Genomic DNA, 21,250 nt, shown 5'->3' with positions numbered 1-21,250 from the left:
GTCTATAATTACATATATTCTTTGCCATTTCCCTCTTTTTGTGTTATGTTCAAGCCTTTCCCTTTAATCTCATGGTCCTTTTTTGGGACATCAACCCTTTATAATTTAATATTTTTGATGTTATCAAACCCCCCTTACCTATCTTAATTTCTTTGATCTAATCCTGATTCAGATAGACACATTTAATCAACAATCCTTGACTGAATTTTCATATAATAGTGCCCATATTATTAGGTTCCATATATTGATTATAATTCCCTAATTCTTATCTAGATCCTCGTGTCAACTCTCTAAAAAAATAAAATTTAAATTAAAAATAACGACTTTTAAATATTTTTCTAGTCCTGTTAATTTTCAAAAAAATTCAAAATCTTCAATAGTCCTAATCATTATTAATTTCATTTTTATCTCCATTTTTTTAATATATACTAATTATTTTTTTTCTGCGTAAAGACTATTTCTATTAAAAAAAGAGGAAAAATATATACAAAGAGGTCAAGACCTCAGAGGGGGCAGAAGCCAGCCCTCAACCAGAGATTCTGAGACGTACAGCTCCTTCTATCCGCCCTTTCAGGATTGAGAGACTTTGAAACATGATCTGTGAGTCCCTGACAGACAAGAAAGTGAACCAGTTCTGTGTCTAGCACAACAGTACTATCGCCAACTATGGCTTTGCTGATAAGCATTCTGTCATAACCGCCATAAACAAAATTGAAGCAAAAACAGGGCTTTTTGAGCCATGAATTGTTACTGCTCATCAGATTATATTGGCTCGCACCGATACAAAACAAGAACTGAGACAAGAACAGTATCCAAAGACGCAAAACATAGATGCATAGCATAAAATTAAACAGAGCAGAGGCTAGAATGCCAACAGTAGGCATTGAACGAGAATCATTAGATATGTTGCGGAGAGTCGGGCGCATCCTTGTCCACCTGGCTGGAAGAGGCAATCCACGTGACGAACTCATTATCTGCATCTCCCGCGATACCGCCATCTGGAGGAATTACCAAATTCAAAATACTACCTGGAGGATGAACCGGCTCACATGCAAGCACCTCGTGCTGATTGGAATCTGCCGGAGGCTGAGGAGCCTCAGGTACAGTGCTATCTTCCTGCATGTTGTCGTCGTTGAACACAACCCCAGCCATCTCTCCCTGAAGGACACTATCATCCTGAGACTGAGAAGTGGTGGTGTGGGCTGAGATGCTGGGCTTGTCCTCCTCCTCAGCAAGGATTACAGTGATGGTGGCTGACAACACAGGCCTATTGAGCCTGCTATGGAAGGTGAAGCGGGTTGTTTGAAAGGACTTGTGCGGAAGAGGCCTAGCATGGCCAGAAGGCAGAGAGGACGGGGAGGTAGAAGCGATAGGGACAATGTTCTGGGGAGCAGAATGAGAGGCCCTGCCTCGATTACCAGTGGTGCCTCCACGGCGAGAGACTCCACGACGACGAGGCATCTTCGAATTATCAGAGAGACCAGGTAAGGGAAAATGGCAGAGCCGAAGGGGAAAGGACTGAGCGCAGGTGAACCAGGCTAGACTTAGAATCCAGGTGAACTTCCAATCTGCCTGAGCGAAACAGGGGTGCGGGAAGAATAGCAGGCGGAGGTAGAAAGAGCCGAGGGCAATTGCATAAACCAGACACCAGGCCATGGATAAATCACCGCGCATAGTCTCTCGAGCCAAGCGCGCATTGAATACTAACTGTGCGACCATTATTCTGTACCCTGTCAAATTGATATCGCATGCCATGGGATTGTGTGATCCGCGTCCGCAAGCCAGGTGCAGGGACAGCTGCCTGCGAGGAGTAAATCCTCATAAATGCGCAGCAGTAACACCCACATCTGGGTAATATATACTAATTATTATTTTCTTGATGATAATTTAATAATTTTTATTCTTATCTAGATCCCCATTTTCAATTAAAAACTAAAAACACACATTTCTAATCAAATATCTTATTTCTAAACTTGCTAATTTCATAATTTCTCTAAATCCTTTTTCAAAAATCATAATCTTGATTTTGTTTTGTTGGAAATTTCAAAAAACTGTCCAAATTTGAACTATTGATTTAATTCAATTATCACTGTTAATCCAACATTTAAATAGTTGTTGATCTCAAAACACTCGTCAAATATTACTCTATTAAATAAAAAAATTATTGACCATTATCCAACATTCAACTATTTTCCTATATAAGGTCTCCAACAATTGTTAACTCATATTTCTCTATGCGGTACTTGATGATGGATGGAGTCACCATTCGAAACGTTGGACAGATCACACTCGTTGCACAGTGTTAGTTCGGAAATCTCTAACAACATACCCAATGTAAATGTAAGATGACAATGTATTGTTTTTACATTCCATCAACAATAAAATAGTTACCCAAAATATCATGGTGAACAACCCATAACTCTGATTTTGTTTTACATACTACCTATAGTAAATTATTTACCCCAAAACATCATGGTGAACAACACATAACTCTAATTATATTAATTCCTACACGGTTTATGTCAATATTCTGTGATTGTATAAGATGGCAGTGCAATTTATAGCTACAAAACTTACACACAATCTTTGTGTTTTTTTGGCTATCCATGTGAAAAGATTATGAACTTTTCTACCCTCTGGTAGATACACACTCCTTGAGAGGATCACGTCCTTAGGGGAGAAAAATGAATACTAGTGACAATCAAGGCAATTAACCATTGCACACCTTTAAGGTTCTACGTAATAGCACGAAAATGCTAGGGATTTATATTATACATTAAGTAAAAATCAGCTACATATTTTCATTATGTGCATGTGAGAAAAAGTAACAACCCTCAATATGTTTGGTGCTTAACTTATGCAACTCTTAGAGAAAAAGCACAGATCCTTCCTAAAAATGCAGCGAGATTGTTTCCAAAATTAAGCTCATTATTTGGCATCAAAAGGTGTTAACTTATTGCAATCTTCTATCTATGGTTTTAGAGGAGCGATGTGAAGATTATCATGCAAATAAGTGAAAGAGCAGACCTACAAACTTCATCAATTTATATTCAACAATATCAAGGAAATTGACACTAGCCTTGAACATTTGAAGGACCCTTTTTACACAGTGCACAAGTGCATCAACTAAGAATTATTTTAGGTACAACGTTCAGATTTCACTGTTGTATCTAGCCATTTAAATGCTTTTTTCCCAAGAGAAAAATATCATTATTGTAAGGTTGGAACTTAAAACTGTATGAGATTATTTAACAAAGTGACGGGATCACTATGACATTCCATGAACAAAAGAATACTTAGAACTAGTTAACACAACCAACAAAGACCTTCCATCATGAAACTAATCCACTAGAATGCTACACCAAACTTAAAGAGGCATGTGTTGGCATAATGACAGAGAGATTTGTACTGGGCGTGTGACTTATGGAATGTAGTTATTTAACCTCTATGTCTAATTGTTTAGTACTCTGTTTTGAATCCTTGTGCATGTTTTTAGCATCATGCTGACTATTCCACACCTTGCAGATTTAATAACTATACACAACACTTAAACAACTCAAGCATGTGGCATACATGAAGAACATACCTAGTGTAACCATGCACAATCAGGTGAATGGTCCAGTCATGGAAGAGATATCAAGGTAATGGGTCTGCTATATGGTCATTGGTGTAAGGCCAATAGTTCTTCTACCAACCATTGGCAGACTGCCACAACTACAGTTATCTAGCATATGAGTATGTCCTAGTGACCATGCTAGGGATTCCATATATTTGTCTCCACCCTTTATTGCTTAAGGGATTCCAAATATTAATCTCCACCTTGTGATTATTTAGCAACTCCACCTAATGTTGTGAGTCTAGAGTGTGCTAAATATGAGCACTTAACAAGTAAACTGGTCTAGGAAGATTGTCGTGGTTCATATGTCAGGAAAACCATGTGTTATCATACTGAGATATCAACATAACAAGAAAGCCACTTCTACTTGTCAGCCATGTTGTTCTATAACTTAGTACATAGAGGTGAGTTGGAACCATTTAGATGTGTTGAACAACATTGGTGATTAAGACATTCAATAGTGTGTGACCTATAATGGGCATGGGGCCAGACTCATAACTCTCCTATCCTCATGTCTAGACCTTCAAGTATTTTAGAGGCCTAATTTGACCTCCCCCCTGTGGTAAAAGGTACTTCATTACAAGTTGGTCTAAGGACTCTAGAGGCAACCACCTCCACCCACTAGTTTGTGAGGGGTTCCAAATATGAGAATCTACACCCTCACTCAGTTTAGGGACTCCAAACGTAGTGCACCTCCACCCACCAGCTAGTGGGGGGCTCCAAAGGTGATAACCTCCACCCTCACTCAGATATGGGATTCCAGAGGCTTACCTCCACTATGTGGTTGTTGCTTCAGTAACTCCATCCAATGTAGAGAATCCAAAGTCTACTGCAATTCGAGTACCCATCGAGGAGACTAGTCTAGGGTAGCCAGAGGTCTGCACTCTCCACCCACTAGTCTTTAAGAGATCTCAAGAACAAAAGCCCCCACCCACTTCTGCAAGAATGACCAACTTCTGCTTTCAAATGATGTTTAAGTAATGCTCTTTAATGGTGCATCCATCCTATTATGTTCAGAGACCAAATACTCCATGGGGTTTAAGTCTCATCCCTGGTTTGAAGTTTGTTGCAACTTTCATAATCGTTCCAAAATACTGTTAAAGCTTCAACCATTTAATATGTTTTTAATAAGTAAACATAACATCGTATCAATTAGGGCAAAGTCATTCTAGATGGTTCTAATAAATCCAGGTATTGACAAGTTTAGTTGTTATAGTTCTACCATCTGCCATTTTAAGAAATCCTTATCTTGTTAGTAGCAGGAACTGAACATTCCACACGAATCGTGAAAAACAAAAAGTTAATAGAAACAAATCATACCCTTTTTAACATTTCATAAAAGGACAGATAATTACTGTGATGGAGCTAGGCAACCACAATCTAGGAATCGAGAGCATATCGTGGTTGCAGTAAGGACGAAGTGCCATCTAGAGTACAACCATGACCACAACTATTAAACAAAAGGGTGAAATGAGCACGTGTAACTGTACACTCCATCGCATGCCTTATGGGGTATCACGTTTACCCCCCTACTGCGAGTCCCTTCCCTTTCTTTGCTACTGCCTTTTATCTCTCTCACTACCCACCTTTACTTTTAGCTCTTCGTGCCCCCCCCTCTTCTCATGACTCCCTCCTTTTTTACTATTCAACTCCTACTCATGGTAGTTATGGCCCAACCATGTTGGACTAGTTAGAGGTGTCCCCTTGCCCCTCTTAGCCCTGTCACCGTTGATGGGTTTGCAGGCTAGTAAATTTTTCTGCCATTTGACACTTTCTTCTAGGCTCATTCTTGGTTCGGAAAAATGTGTTTGCAAATATCCTCCACCATGTGGCAAGAATCCTCTAATATCTGCCGGTGGTTAGAGATTCCTTCACTACACCATGAACCTCATGTCTGTGAGCCTATCCTCGTTTATTCACTCTCGCTTGTTGAATTATATCCACTAGATCAGGTTTATGTTGAATCATATGTACTCTATCCAATCCTATTAATAAAATTAGGCGTATAACCTTAAATGTGCACCTCATACAAAGAACCATTTATTGATAAATAATGTCACATTCTACCGTTGTTCCTTTTTTCTAATTGGTGTCTTTGAATTGGGTTAGTTTAATTGTTAAGAATATTTTTCAAGGTCATGTATACCGAGATAACTTATAAGGTGTTCACAATAGCCATAGGATAATACAAATATTTATAATGTCCATACAGATGCAAGGCAAACAATATCTCATTCACACTATAAACATGCATGTACCGAAACTGGGACGTCCACCTACTTAGCAAGAGAATTAGGATCATTACAATAGTCCTCATGTGAGGGTGCTCAATTGGCGAAGGGTGCATTGTTGGCAAATGGTGCATTATTGGCAAATGGTGCATTATTGGCAAAGAGTGCCCAATTGGTGGTTGGTGCATTATAGGCAGAGGATGGGTGACACCATTCAGGCCACTAGTATGAGCTTCCTTACTGCCAGATGTTCTAAGATCCATAAGAATGTTCTCCATTGTATTGTGTTGTTGTAGAGGTCTCGATCAGGATTGGCCCTTAGTGCGACGTGTATGCTACCTACAAGGTTTGGTATCTTGTGAGGCAGAATCCACAGGGCTCTGTGGAGAGGAGCTCTTTGTAGATGAGGAAGTATGATGGAATTGAAGCCCCAAAGCACCAATGATGGCTCGCAACGCAACTCGGGCATGATAAATATGAAGTCTAGGTCCCAAACATGTCCCTCCAACACAATAGTAACATCTTCCTGGTCTATGAGGTGGCGATCCAACATATTGTAGAGAGACCACACATTATCACCAGTGATGCCCATCTCCTAGGCCTCTCGGTCTGCATCGGTAGTGATGAGGGATGTTATCATCAAATAGTTATGCAACTAGGTGTCAATAGTGACGAGGGATGCTTTCATCATATTGTTCAATGCCTTGGCTATGCTGGGGAGAGAGAGGTGGTTTGCCTCTGCCTCTCCTTCCCCAATGAGGTTTGCCACACTCCCTCACCATAATGACTGTGAAAGGATGCTCTAACTAACCCCTCTGTCATCTGTTGCCTTTAGTTGTTTACAACCAACGTTCCTGCTTTCTGTTGCCCAAACTTTTAACATTCTTAACATTCTTAGCAGACAAACCATTATTGCCATTAAGTGGACATGTGTACCACAACCTGATGGGCCATAAGTGCCGAGTTGAGAGGAACTTTCCACCATCACAATCTCTTAGATTGTGGATAGACAAAAGGCAAACCCGAGGCGCCACCATTCGCTCAAAGTGAATGTTTTGGATACATTAATGTTGAGGCGATTAATGCATCCCTCTACTCTCTACAGTTTAATAAATAGCATTTTAATTAATATATACCAATTGAAAAAAAATTAATCCTTTATTAAATAACAAATATAATGATATTTCACTAATATATGAGCTTAAAAAATAATTAAAAAAATACATTACAAAATAAGAACCGGCACTATGAGTATTTAACCACATTAACCTCATAAACGACCTTGTATTCATCTCAAAGATTTAGTGAAAACTGGGTAGGTATTCAATTGGGTAGTATTCAATGCATCCCTCAGCCTTAATGAAATCTTGGTACTTCGCTGGTTTTACAGACCTTCTAGCCTTCGCACCATAATTTATAGAATGTGTCGTTGGTGGCGCCTGCGCAAAGGCTCTCGGGAATGCAAAGGCAGGTTTTGAGTTTATACAGAGGATTCTTACGAGCAGCCCGATCCCAAAAAAAAACAAAAAATGTGAGTAGGCGTTACGCTGGCGGCCAGGCCTTCCTTATTTTCTTGCCCTCCCTCTCATTTTGATTTGAATTTAGGGGAAGCCTTCATGCCTGATAGAAAGTTGTTTGTTCGCCTTGGTCAGTCTGCGATATGACTGTAGGGCTAGGTCACGAATAATGTCCATGTGAGCGCCGAGTGGAGAGCACTAAGACGCGACCAATCAGGTATGTCTTGCCGGTCTTCTGTTCAGCCAATTCCGCAGGATCGTGCCCGCATATGATCCAATCGCGACGCTTCTCGCCTATCTACGCATACCCTATGCACTTCTCGCATGCACCTTGGTAGGTTGACGCTTGGCCTTCTGTCCTTCTCAACGTGTCTCCCTCACAGGCTTTGATACCTTCCATATATCGACGATCCTAGCTATTGCACGGGGTTTGGCTCATCCCCTGCCTACTCTACAATGCGGGGATGTTGGTCGTCTCTGGGGACGAATGTCAGATGACTGTGTTTTTGGAACTATCTCTGCTCTGTTATATCCCATTTCTGCTCATATATTAACTTTGTTTTCAAAACCGCCACAGTTTATATTTCTTCTTTTGTGCCCCTGCACAGAGGAAGTTCTTTTCTCCCTCAGTTTCGCGGTGCTCTTCACTCGGAGAACAGGTCAGTTTCTATGAAAACTCCCATGTTTATTTCTGTTTGCATTGTTTTGTTTTTGAACCTGGATAATGTAAACATGTTTCAAGCCTTATGTGGACTGTTTTATTCACTATATCTTTCGCGGATAGCTCTAAACTTTCTGTAAATGTCTGGAACATTGGATTTTTTTACTCTGACATTCACACATTCCTGAGGTTTACCAATTCAATATCTATGTCGGGGTTTCATTCTCTGGGTTGGGTGTGGGTTTCCATAAACAACCTCAAGAATTATTTTGTTATATCCAAGCTATGCACAGACTTACGCTTTAAGATTGGTCCATGGTGGTGTGTCTATGAAATTTGCTGTTGCTGTATTGCTTTGAAGCATTTTTTCTCAGAGCCGAGGGGAACACTGATTTTTCCGGTACTGGATTTTCGTTTTGAAAATTTTCCCGGTTGGTAGGGTGGCTATGACATAATGGTCATGGGATGCATTTGTTACTGCATACATTTTCCTAATTCCTCTTAAAGCTGTAGTTTTCCGGATTACCGTTTTGAAATCCTCAGTCTTCCGAGAGTTGTGTGTCTGCTCTCTTCTATCAACATGGTTATTCCGGGCCGGAAAACTTTCCCGACTCGCGTCTTTATTTTCCGAGGCCGGATTCAGCATTGGGCGGGTTTTCAAATTTTCTGGGTTTCAGTGAAAATTGTACCTTAGAAGATCTTGTCAGACCTACTTGGTCAGTAGCAGTCGTTGTTTTTTCGAATTTCCTCTTTTCTTTTCTTATCTTCTACATGAGAACGTCACCACCCTTTATTGCGTGAAGATTTCTGTCTACATCGGAACTCGTTTTCTCCTGGAAAGCGTGTTTTTTAAATTCTCGAGGCTTCGAATGTCAGTTTTCACTTTATGTGAGACTTTCCCTCCCTCTCCTGTCCATAACTTCCCTGGGTGTTATGTTCAGTAAGTGTCAGTTTCTATTTATAACCCGATCTGGAAAGAATCTGTGTTGGATTTCTTGATCCACTAACTAAGTCGGGGTGTGTGACGTCTTTGTACTTTTGTGTCTGGGTGCATGGACCTTTCCTCGGATACATCGGCCACGGAGGCTATGATACGTGCCACTATTCAAGCCGAGGCCTGCCACGGTGCTGCCATCCAGTCAAGTGATTGGCAGTCCACATTGGCTGAAATGGTGGTCTGTCCCTCTCTACCAACTGATGACCTGGACGGTGATGACCTGTCACAAGTGGGGAAAGTGCGGGAAGATAGCCAAAACGACTATCCACGGAGGGAATACATAGACGGTGAACCATAGACTCGTTGTAAAAATAACCTGAAACTTGTCAAAACCATTCCACCGCCCGCGACAATTAAACTTGACAGCATCTATCTGACCGACCGCATTGCGAGTCTCCAAGAACATGCCCTAGTGGGTCGATGGCATTTTCCAGAGATGGATGAAGCCATGATGCGAAAATGGCTTGGACTTAAATGGAAACCACTGCTGGGTTATATTCCTATAATAGCAAAACTCATGAAAGACTGGTATTGTTTTCATTTTTTGAGTGCTGGAGATCTGGATATTATTCAAAATCTCCCATGGATACACGGAAAGAGTTTTCTTGCACTTTACAAATGGTACATTGGTTACAATCCGTTGAAGAACACTCCTTCAAACAACCTGATATGGGTCAAGCTTCCTGGCCTTCCTCTTGAATTGTGGTCAAAGGAAACTCTAACTGAGATAGGAAATGCTATAGGAAGATGTGTCTATGTTGATCCAAAATGTCTCGGGGAAAAAGACAAGCGTGTGGCATGGATCCTCATAGAAAAAGCTTACAGGGGTGGGTTTCCTGATCACATCGAGCTATCTTGGGGAGACTTAAAGATAAATCAGAGACTGGACTTCTGGGGAGTCCCATTCAGATGCTCGGCATGCCATAGAACAGGTCATTTAATCAAAAACTGCCCTCGTCGACCTGTCAATTTTCATGGTCGGATGTATCAAGGAAAATTCCAGCCAACAACAAACAGGCATAAGATGAAGTCTCATATCTTAGGCATGTCAAAGCTATCACCTTCAATCAGTTTATCTCCCACCGAATCTGGTGGGCCGGTAAGGGTAATTGTTCCTGGAGATAAATTCAACCAGACTCCACCTTCCCTATGTAAGTTAAATTCAAAGAATTTTCTTCCCCGTCTCTAAATCCTCCAAGCCACTGTATTTTGCCTGAATGCTCTAGAAGGTCAGCTTCCCCACTCGGTAAGAAGGCTTATAACCAGTTTTGCATGCCCCCTCCGGAACCCCCTGTTGATAAAGAAATTCCTCCCCCTAATCCACTCCCCCATCCATACAATGATTTTACTGCGGGTTCCCATGTTACATTTATCCCATCATCCTCCCCATCACCAAAAAAAAAAAAATTCCATCTGAGAAAGGAAAAGAGCCTTACGTATCAGCTACTCCTCTAAATTCCCCTGTGTCTTCACCTACTAACTCTGTAGGTAGCGACCTTGATTACCTTCTGAGCAAAAAATCGCTTGAACTTCGACCCCTAACTATTCATAAACCTGGGAAGCCTTCTCCTCCTCATATAAGTCCAAACTCTGCAAAAAACATCACTGTGAGGAGAAAAAATAACAGGGGTAGCAGACACTTCAGGGGCAGGATGGATTCTGCTGGCAAAGGAATACGCGACCTCTCTCTTATTGATGTTCCTATCATTGATCTGTCTGAGAATGGGCCTCTTAGAGCAAGTTTGCCCGAGCAGAACCCTCAATGACTCTCATTCTTTCTATGAATATAAGAGGTCTCGGGGCAGACCAAATTTTTTGGCCCTGAAGAATCTATTTTATTCGGCCCAGCCTAAAATTATCTTAATCCAGGAAACCATGCATAGTACTCCTGTTTCTATTTCCTACTTCAGAAAAATGTTCCCTACCTGGCATATTGCTGCTTCTGAGGCTAATGGTCTATCTGGGGGACTGGCGGTATTATGGGACCCCGATTGGATTAGGGCTAAAGCATATAAATGTTTTGCTGGCATCCTTATCTCTGCTTCTATTCGGGGCAAGGACTGTCCTATTAACATTTTGAACATTTACGCCCCTTACAAGAATAGGCTCCCATTCTGGGAAAAATTATTTTCATCAGAAATATTTGACATTGAGTCTTTGATGATTGCGGGGGATCTAAATGTTACTTTAAACTCTGAAGAAATATGGGGGAACAGCAGGAAAAAAGACCCACTTGCTGATCGTATTAAATATGAGCTGTTACACAGAAATCTTGTTGACATAAACCCACCCAGAATGCAACCTACATGGGACAATGGAAGGATAGAAGGGGCATATATTGCTAAAAGACTTGATCGATTTATTCTACATGTTAGCATCATTGACAGACTGGGTATGCCGATCTCAACCATCGGAAATTGCTTTATATCGGATCACAGACCGATATTTCTTAGTTGGAGAGAAAAGGGTTTTAGAAAAGGGTACCCGTTCAAGTTTAACAGATCATGGTTAGAAGATCCAGAATTCAATGATCTTATAAAAAATTCTTGGAATGACTTATCTCCTAGAGATAATATGCCCCCTTATATGACTTTTAGGGATAAGCTCTCTTCCATCAGAAAGATTGTTAAAGAATGGCAATACAAGAAAAGACAACTTAACAGAATGGCTCTCCGGGAAATACAATTGGAACTGGACAACATTTCTGGAGTTTTGGCTGCTCACTTACTTCCATTTAATATGAGATGCCGTATAAAAGAGCTTGAAAGGAAAAAGCAAAAGATTCTGGATCAGGAAGAAGCATCATGGAGACTGAAAAGCAGGGCTATTTGGCTTAAAGAAGGCGACAGGAATACAAAATTTTTTCACAGGTTTGCAAGCTCCAGACGTGAGAAAAACACTATATGGAAGATAAATGATGGTCAGGGAGGCTTTCTTCACTCACAACAAGACATCTCAAATGAAGCTGTTAAATTTTTTGAAAATCAATATAAGAGATCTGGAGATAGTAGGATACAGGACATTTTATGGGGCATTGATCTTTATCCACAAATGTTTGATGATGCGCAAAATGAGTGCCTTTTCCAGCCAATAACAAAGGAAGAACTGTTAGGAGTCATGAAATCCTTCAAGAAGGATAAGTGTCCAGGCCCGGATGGCTGGACGATTGAATTCTTCATCCATTTCTTTGACCTTATTAAACATGATCTGCTGAGGATGGTTGAAGGCTCTCGAATTTCAGGCAGCATACATCAGCTCACTTCCTCCACTCTAATAGCACTCATTCCAAAAAAATCGGAAGCAGACTCCTTTCAGGATTTCAGGCCTATATCCCTCTGTAATATTTCCTTCAAAATCATTTCTAAAATCATTGCTGAAAGAATTAAGGACACTTTTTCTAGATTTTTAACTAAGGATCAGCATGGTTTTTTAAAAGGAAGGAATATATTGGATGTTGTTGCGAACACACAGGAAAGTTTGTTCACCATGCATACTAGAAAAAGTGAAGCAGTCATATTGAAAATTGATCTTCGAAAGGCATATGATTGCCTAGACTGGGGTTTCATGAGATGTTTACTTGCAAAAATTGGTTTGAATTCTAATATGATAAACTGGATCATGGCCTGTGTGGAGCAAGTTAATTATGCCATCATTATAAATGGGCTTCCTTCCTCTTATTTCTTAGCTGCCAGAGGACTGCGTCAAGGCTGTTCCCTATCCCCTTTATTATTCATCTTGGCAATGAATTCATTAAGTCTCCATATCAACAAGGCGGTTGATGAGAACAGGTGTCGTCCATTGAAGATTTGCAGAAATAATTATATATCCCATAATTTATTTGTAGACGACATCCTTATTTTCGGCATGTTATGCAGACTTACCTGGATATGTCTTCATGACATCTTGGAAAGGTTTCAAAAAGCTACAGGTTTGCAAATAAATGAATCCAAATCATCTTTCTATCATAATGATGTTAATTTGGAACTTATAGAATGTCTATCCTCTCTTTTTGGGATAGAGGCGTGGTCCATCAAGGATGGAATGAAATACTTAGGATTTCAGTTAAAAGCTAAGGGATATTCTAAATCGGACTGGCAATGGATACTAGACAGGTATTATAAAAGGATTTCAGGGTGGGAATTCAAATGCCTTTCCTTGGCAGGCAGAGTTGTTTTAGCTCAATCGGTTCTAACTCAATTAGCTGTATACTGGGCTCACTTATATTTTCTTCCTGCAAGTATCATTCATATGATGAACAAGTTAACTGCAAACTTTATATGGGGTGGTCAGTCAGAGCAAAGAAAATATCACCTATCTAGACTATCAGATATCTCTTTGCCAAAGAATTTTGGAGGATGGGGCGTTCTGGATCTGCGGACCTTTGGAAAGGCATTAATATGCAAGTCTCTTTGGAGAGGTATTTTTGGAGAAGGTCCCTGGAGCAATACAATAAAAAAAATATATGGCCAACAAGGATATTTCTTACTGGTTCAGGTTGGGAAAGATTGGATCCGCTTACGGATCGACAATATGGATGAGTTTCCATAAGGTAGAAGCTTATTTCTTAAAAAATTTGGTATGGAGTTTCCAGACTGGTAATAGGATACTCATTGGGATTGATCCATTCTTGAGTGGGGGGGATGATATCATTTTGTCTGAGATGCTTCTAAATTTCTTTCATAGGAAAGGTTATTTCTCTTGGAACAAGCTTATTGCAGCATGGCAGGGCCCTTTCCCTCTTTGGAAGGATGTTGAGAATATGGGGATGTCTGATGTATTGGCTCAGCAGTGGGAGAAGATCAGAGACTGTTTGAGAAACTGTGGCATTTGCCGTTCTTTGGAAGATGACGTCCTCATTTGGAAGGACACAAAGGGAATGGTGCCTGTATGTGTAAAGGATATTTACTTAAACCTGATAAGTTTAAAGGGTGCTCTTACTATCCCAATCTTTCCAATAATATTTTGGAAATCTGGATGTCCTTCCAAAACCATATTCTTCTCATGGCTGGTCTTCCATAACAAAAACCTGTCATGGGATAATTTGCAGAAGAGGAGTTGGTCTGGGCCTGGGTATTGTTTAATGTGCAAATCTGCTGAGGAAAGCAACTATCACATGTTCTTTCAATGTCATAAAACTCAGCAACTTTGGCGTGCCCTGGCTGATTTTTTTGGTTTCCCTCATATTGCTCATGCCTCTATAAAAGAAGCCTTCATTTGGTGGAGCTGTCAGAAAGAGTCCTGGCGGCCTTTAGTTATTATTGTCCTCTGGTTCATATGGAGATGGAGGAATCATATTATTTTCAAGGACAGAAAGGAGCCTTTCATGGGTGTTCTCGATAGTATTGTATCCCTCTATAACTCTTTACCTGCAAAATCTTCCAAGAGAAAAAAGTCCAATCAAACAGAACAAACACATGATCATATTATGCTTCCAAGAGCGTATTTTGACGGAGCAGCTCAAAATAGTTCTTGCGGTTGTGGGGTTCATATCATTATGGAGGAAAACTTACAATATCTTATTTCCTGGAATGGGGGAAAGGGTACCAATTGCAAAGCCGAGGCGATGGCTCTCGCGGGACTTCTCTCCTTCTGCCATTTCCTAAACATACATTCCCTTACGATTTACGGAGACTCCAAAATCATTGTTGATTATGTATTGGGAAAGAACCATATCAATAAACCACATCTTGCAGGCTGGATGGACAGAATCATGTATCTTTGGAGGAGGATGGAAGGATGCTCCATTCAACATATCTACAGATCTCAGAACCAGCAAGCTGACATTTTATCCAAGAAAGGTCTTCTATCGAAATCAGGTATCTGGAACATGAAGGTAATATCTGATGCGGAAATTTTCTCCATCCAGGAATTTTCCCTCCCTGGTACTTAACTACAATTTTCATTGCTGAACCCAGGTATGCCCTGTTTTGTTTTTATCTTTACAGGCTACTGAAGTTTTGTGTTTATGTTTTTTGTCGAGGTTAAAACGACACATCTGAATATAGCTGTTATGACATAGGATACTATATTCCTTTATGAAGCTGTTTTTTGTCTTCTATCTGCAAGTTAAATGATTGACTATTCTGATGGGCCATGTTTTTCCCATCTTATCTAGAATATTTTGTACAGATTGCTCCTATTTCCTCAAGCACACATGATGTACTATTTGTCCATTATATATCTTATATAATATAATTAAGCTTTTTCGTTTTGAAAAGAGTTCAGAAAAAATGCATAGTTTGTAGATTAAAAGGATTTCATCTACATCGAGTATTTTCTCCGTAGAGGCAACAAGCATTTTGAGCTCTGGAAGACCGCTACTGTAGGTTTATTGGTTATCGAGGTCAGATGATTTTTGTTTTATATTTTCTGGGTGATTGCATTTGATTTGCTGTAAATTGCAGCTGGTCTAGGGTTTTCAGGGTTTTGGATTTGGGGTTTCTGAGAGAGAAAGTTGTATTGGTATGGCGGGTTTCGGGGGGCAGATCAGGGTTCCGGCTGAAATCCGATTCTGCATGAAGGATTTAAGCCTAACCCTAACCTCAGGTCTTTATGTATGCCTATATACCCGAAGCCATAATTTTAGGGCATGATGGTTGTCAATAACCCCAAACCGTAATTTTAGGCCACCATGTATATTAAATTTGGTTCATTTTAAGTAATACTGAACGTGAAGCTCATTGGCTCTAAACATACCGCAAGTTAATAAATTTTTTTTTCTAAGTAAATTTAATCTATTAATATGAAACAAAATATGTTTACAATGAGGCACAGGCCTCAGCAGTACTGAACATCATCTATCAAAAAATAACTTGACTGCCCCATCGATGGGGAAACCAGTCCGCAAAGGCAAAAATACCCACATGTGGGCTATCAGTCTTAAAAACAGGAAATATCAAAACATGGTAATAAACCCAGAGAAGTTTCAACAGAACAACCATAACAGAAAAGAGCCAGTCAGCAGAGGAGACCCCAGCTGGCATAAGGGTGACACCTGGCTGCCACGTGTCGTCACTTGAGGTCGTCCGGGGCGGGCTCCTCTTCGATGAGGCATGCATACTGATACCAGTCATCCTCCTCCTCCGACACGCCGATTTGTGGCCCACGAGCAGTTTGAATGCCACCAGAGCTGCCAGCAGCTGCATGCGGTCCTGACGCGTCAACCATTCTGCCACCAGGTGGTCGCGTGTCTCCAGATTTTCCTTCCACAGCATGCTGACCGCCACCCAGAGCCTTGCCATGCAGGGTAACCATCTCCTCGTCCATCAGTTGCTTGCCTGAATCACGATCACTCCTGAGCCTGTGAGCCTCCTGTTGCTGTGCTCCAGTACTTCCCGACGGGGCATCCTGCGGCTCGTTTTCTTCAGAGAAAACGATGGTGATGGTGGCTGTAATGACAGGTCTGTTCAGGGTGCTGCGGAAGTGAAATTGGGTCGAGTGGGGAGCCGGGTGAGGGGGTAGAGGAAAGTTGGCAGTGTGGACCGCAACGTCTCTTTGGCAAACACCTTGAAGTTGTGCGTGTCCACGGCCACTGCGGGTATCAGGATACCTGCCGGAGAGGGAGCCATGTGGGTTGGGAATGTCAGGGGAAGGGGAGGGGGAGGCGGGGTCAGGGCTTGGCGTCGCAGGAGGGCGGACACTACCACCATGACTTCCCCCTCTTCGGCTTCGCATTCGGTGACAAATGCGTGCCATGGTAGAATGCCAAGCCGAGCTATCAGTGGGGGAGTTGGCTGATGAATTGAGCAGAGGATGAGCAAGGGAAGGCTGGGCTGATGTCAAATTGCAGAGCCTGGTTTGGGAGTAGTGATGCCCATTGCCAAGGTCTACACAACTTACTAACCAGCAACGGCTCCCGGTGACAGTGCGAGAACAGGGTTCAGCAGCCTGAGGCGGACAAATGCAATGGAGCAGGGGAGGAGCAACATTATGGCGAGTGGAGTCCATATCTGTGCGCATAATGGGTAATTCTCGGCCAGAGTACCCATTAAATGAAGCTTGCAGGCCACCATGAATTCGGCTCAGGCTGGCATGGGAGGGAACGCAGACGACCATGTGGCTCGTCCTCTCACCGCCCATCAGTCTAATCATTATAAATGCCTGGATTGTCACCCGCATCCGGGTCGCAAGTTAATAAAATTGCCCTAGAGGCGATTTGAGTTTTTATCATATTCTAAAATGGGCAATGCTCTGTACATCTTTGAAGGCTCGTTTACGCTTTTAAATATGTAGAGGATAACTAGAAAGCCGTAACATATTTATTTATTTATTTAGCAGGGTTCTGAGTTCTTTTATTTTGTTCCAATGAATTCTTTTTGTAATTGGTTATCCTGTTTGGCTTTTGTTGAAAATTGAAAATTTAGTTGTACTGAACTACAAATATTTTTATATTTGAGAAACAAGGGGCTTGCAAAATATTGTTTGTTGATGTAAATTTGATATTGTTAATCAATGATAAAGGAAATTGAAAATGATATTGTTCCTAAATTTATCCTTCTGAGATTCATGCACAACTCTGACTCCATAATATCTTATTTGAGTGGCTGGAACACGTGGAATATATTTTTCTACTCTGTCTACTTTATTTTTATTACTGTATTGTTTAGCATTCAAATATCGTTGTTGTCTAGATAACCAAAAGCATAAACCCAATTAGTTCAAGGAAACCCAAGGAAACCCAAGGAAACCCAATTGATTTATGAGCTCAGTTTCTTGAACAAAGATTAGTCATATGCTGTTTTTTCATCACAATCAACATAAACAAAGTAATCGTCAGTCATATATTGGTCAATTCAAGCACTTTTAGTGCTTAGACCTTGTCGTTATAGATGTTGCCACTTTCATGCTGCTAGTAGAGGTAAATACTGCATCTGTGACCGGTTGGAAGTCCCACTGCCTGGTTGGAAGTCCTAGTGACCTTGATGGCTCACGGATTTTGTGCAAGTGTCCTAGTTGAATTTGGCATAATAGATACCCATTTGTTGTGACACTTAAAGCCAAAAGTAGGCCACTTTGTTATTGTTAAAATTGGCAACTAGGGCCAAATTCCACTTTGGACAACTCCTTTGGGGAATATAATTATGGCATTGAATTCCTCTTTTTGAGAGGACCAAAATCGACCTAAAGATCGTTGAATTTGGATAAGGAAAAATATTTATTTATTTAAAAGAAATTCTATAAGACATGACCTTATTAAGGGGGAAAATTGAAAATTTGAAATTCAAATTTGCCTCCAAGTGTCAAGGTTGGCTTCACCTCCATAAGGACAAATTGCTATATATATAGGTGTCCTCCATTCTCATTAGACACATCGTTTGGGCATCAAACTCAAAGCTATCATCTTCTGTGGGAGCGGTAGCACAAGGAGGACAATGTCGAGGTAGCTAAGTGTTGTTTGGAGATCTGTTTGTGGGATTTGATGGGTCTGAAATGCAACGAGGTAGACCGAGGCATATTAGTGGATGGTTTGTGTAGTTTTCTCCCTGTTTGGATAGGCCGCAAGCCTTGAAATAATTATAGGAGGTCCACAGGCCTATTTTGGGCTAGTTGGAGGAGCTATTAGGACTTATTCCCACAACAAATCAAGTTACAGGCAGCCATGATAGGCAACATGAAGAAGGATGCTAGCCGCAGTGATTGGAAACCTTGTTGAAGGAATTTGAATGGGCTAATGTGGATTATAATCAATTCCTAACCAGGTTCGAGATCTCTCATTGACCATGCTTGACTACCTAATATATATTCGTTTTGGGTTCATTATAATGAGTTATGAAGGCCACACTAATTGAACTGGGACTAAACTCTATTTGGAGACTTCCTTGTAGATGCTCTGTCTACTATTGATCTTTGGTTAGGGCAGAATCTGGTTGCTATTGTTTGAAGGCAGAATGGAAGACTTGCCTAGGCTGCCACCTTGTCATTCCTTGTATTTTCTCCCTTTCTTTCTCTGCTGAACATTTGGTATTAATAATAAGAAGATTTGATCAATGGTTTCCCCATCTTGGGGTTTTTCCCTGGCTTGAGCCAATCTCGGTGTTCTCTTGTCTTGGCTTGTCTTTTGCATATGTTGTTTATGTTCTTTCTTCAATTATTGTTAATGAGATAATAGTTTATGTGATCGCTAATGAAGGAAAATGGATTAAACTTGGGCTCTTAAGAATTATTGAAGTAATTAGATATTCTTTAGAGCAAACTTAGTGATTGGAGAGCAGAGCTTGGATGGGCACTCAGAGCTTTTGTATTGACCTTTAGCCTATTGGCTAACTTTTCGTTTGACAACAACAAACAACTTTTGCGTTTAGGCCTCTTCCGCTATGCTCCTTCTTATTGAGCTAGCTGATATGCCATATTTTCTTTATTCACACTTCTTTTATTATAGATCTTATTTAGGTGGTCGGACCCCTGGACGACATCGACTGAAAGGAAGGAAAGGTGTCCACAAGGTTGGATTAGATCTCAGACCCGTATCCTTTCAAGTTTTATACTAGCTCACCCATCCATCTTCGGGAAGGACAAACATACTCCCGGACCCTTACAGTCAGTCCTACAAGCCTGAATGCTGATAGAAAACCTAAGCGAAGAACATGTTACTAACAGTTATCAAGGGGTCATTTATCAATCAAAGAAAAAGAAAGTTAATCAAGATGTGTCATGAGAAAGGTATGGTTCTATGGTTGTTTTAGTTGCACCAAAATTCTTTCAAGTGCCTCTCTTTCCCAAAGCAGAAATGAAATCAGTCCTAAGTTGGTTGAAGCATGTAACATCCTAAATGTCATTTTCCCATGATATTGGTGTCTAGAATATAATCTTAAATCACTAATGCTACCAAACCAAGTATCACAACAAGTCTACTTTGCACAACGAAATATTATACAACAATAAATCTACTAGTGCACATAATATACATAACTTTTTACACAATTTTACAATAACCCAACTTTGTTATATTAATCAATTTGATAATACAACAGTCTAGGGCTCCTGTACTAGGGATAATGGCCCTCAAATATCCACTAGTACAAGAATACAAGATACAAGATACATTGAAGATCTAGCTGAAGTAGTGCACAATCACAACTTCTTTGTTGTATCTTGTACGCTGTGGGTCCTTTGCTTATGTTTTGCAACACTTGCCTCTATCAATGCACCAAGTCCCTTAGGCCATTGAACCTCAACTTTTTAATCTGCCTTCTAGCTAATCATAAGTCCCTCTACAACCAACACATAGGGTCTTCATGCTCACTAGCTGCTGCTTTGTCATTCAAGGCAACAACACTTTGAGACTTCTACCCACTTCTGCTCCCCTTAGCTCTTTGGGACTTTTCTTCCCACTATAGTCTTTTTGCACCACTCCAATGAAGACTAACATAGGGCAGGATGGCTACCACCTATCATCATCGTCATTTCTCCAACAATGGGCACGGGCTATCCAATCTGCTCTTGGTTGGCCAAACCTTGAGCTCCTCCAAACTGCCACTCCTAGCAACCACCTTTTCTTAAAATTGGCAACTAGGGCCAAACTCCATGTGGGTCATCTTATTTTTGGCAGCTGATATTTTTCTTGGATCCCTCTCACTGAGAGGTGTAGGATTGATCTAAAGATCATTCGATTCTGATAAGTATTCATGGAGATATGAATTTATTTGTGTTATGGGACAATTCATCAAGGTCGGCCAGCAACCAAATATACCCCACCTGTGCTCAACTTTTTAGTATAAATAAAGGAGGACTTCAAGTCATTTGATAATCATCTCTTGTGATCTCACTCTACACTTGTTTGGGTTTTTAGTGGAAGAGGAGGTCTAGAGGAGATGCTTTCTTTGCAGCCCTAAAGAAGGGTCACCTAGGAGAACCCTAGCCACAGACTTGTAGGAGATCTAGCCGCAGATCTAAGAGGCCCTAATCCGCAGCTAGAAGAGCCCTAATCCGCAACAAAAGAGAGCCCTAATCCGCAACTAAAGGATGCCCTAAACCGCATTCAAAAGAGGTTTCTTAGCCACAACAAAGAAGGGAGATCTACCCACTATTTAGGGGAACTTCTACACGCAGCAAGGTAGCCCTAATCCGCAGACATGAGGAGGCCTTAAAGGAGCCTTAGCTGCATATCTAAGGAAGGGTTAAACGTGCCCTAAACGCAGTCTATACATGGTTGAACGCAGGCCTAAACGCAGTCACATTAACACTATTCTAGGTCGCATTTGTGGAGGGTTTCATGTGCCCTTAAATTGT

The 21,250-nt window shown here is 40.9% G+C and overlaps 2 protein-coding genes across 5 annotated transcripts in view; both read left to right on the top strand.

Moving 5' to 3' along the window:
* The first annotated feature begins 7,147 nt into the window (after positions 1 to 7,147).
* Positions 7,148 to 21,250, top strand: part of LOC149246589 (uncharacterized) — a 119,109-nt gene continuing 105,006 nt past the window's right edge. For 3 of the 4 annotated variants that reach the window (XM_089457979.1, XM_089457978.1, XM_089457975.1), the window contains exon 1: positions 7,148 to 8,023. The gene's annotated coding sequence lies outside the window, so the exon portion shown is untranslated. The remainder of the gene's footprint in view (positions 8,024 to 21,250) is intronic. The other variant, XM_089457976.1, reaches the window with a different exon arrangement.
* On the top strand, positions 10,898 to 14,853 carry LOC149246591 (uncharacterized). The gene is made up of 4 exons (XM_089441897.1): positions 10,898 to 12,129; positions 12,898 to 13,516; positions 13,614 to 13,907; positions 14,716 to 14,853. Exons 1-4 carry the CDS (start codon positions 10,898 to 10,900, stop codon positions 14,851 to 14,853), a joined length of 2,283 nt encoding a protein of 760 aa, XP_089298023.1.

Source organism: Pinus tabuliformis, chromosome 7, assembly GCF_031772625.1.
Source record: "Pinus tabuliformis cultivar Carrire ecotype Pingquan chromosome 7, CPIR1, whole genome shotgun sequence".
Lineage (NCBI taxonomy): Eukaryota > Viridiplantae > Streptophyta > Pinopsida > Pinales > Pinaceae > Pinus > Pinus tabuliformis.
This window is presented reverse-complemented; position numbering and strand designations above follow the sequence as displayed.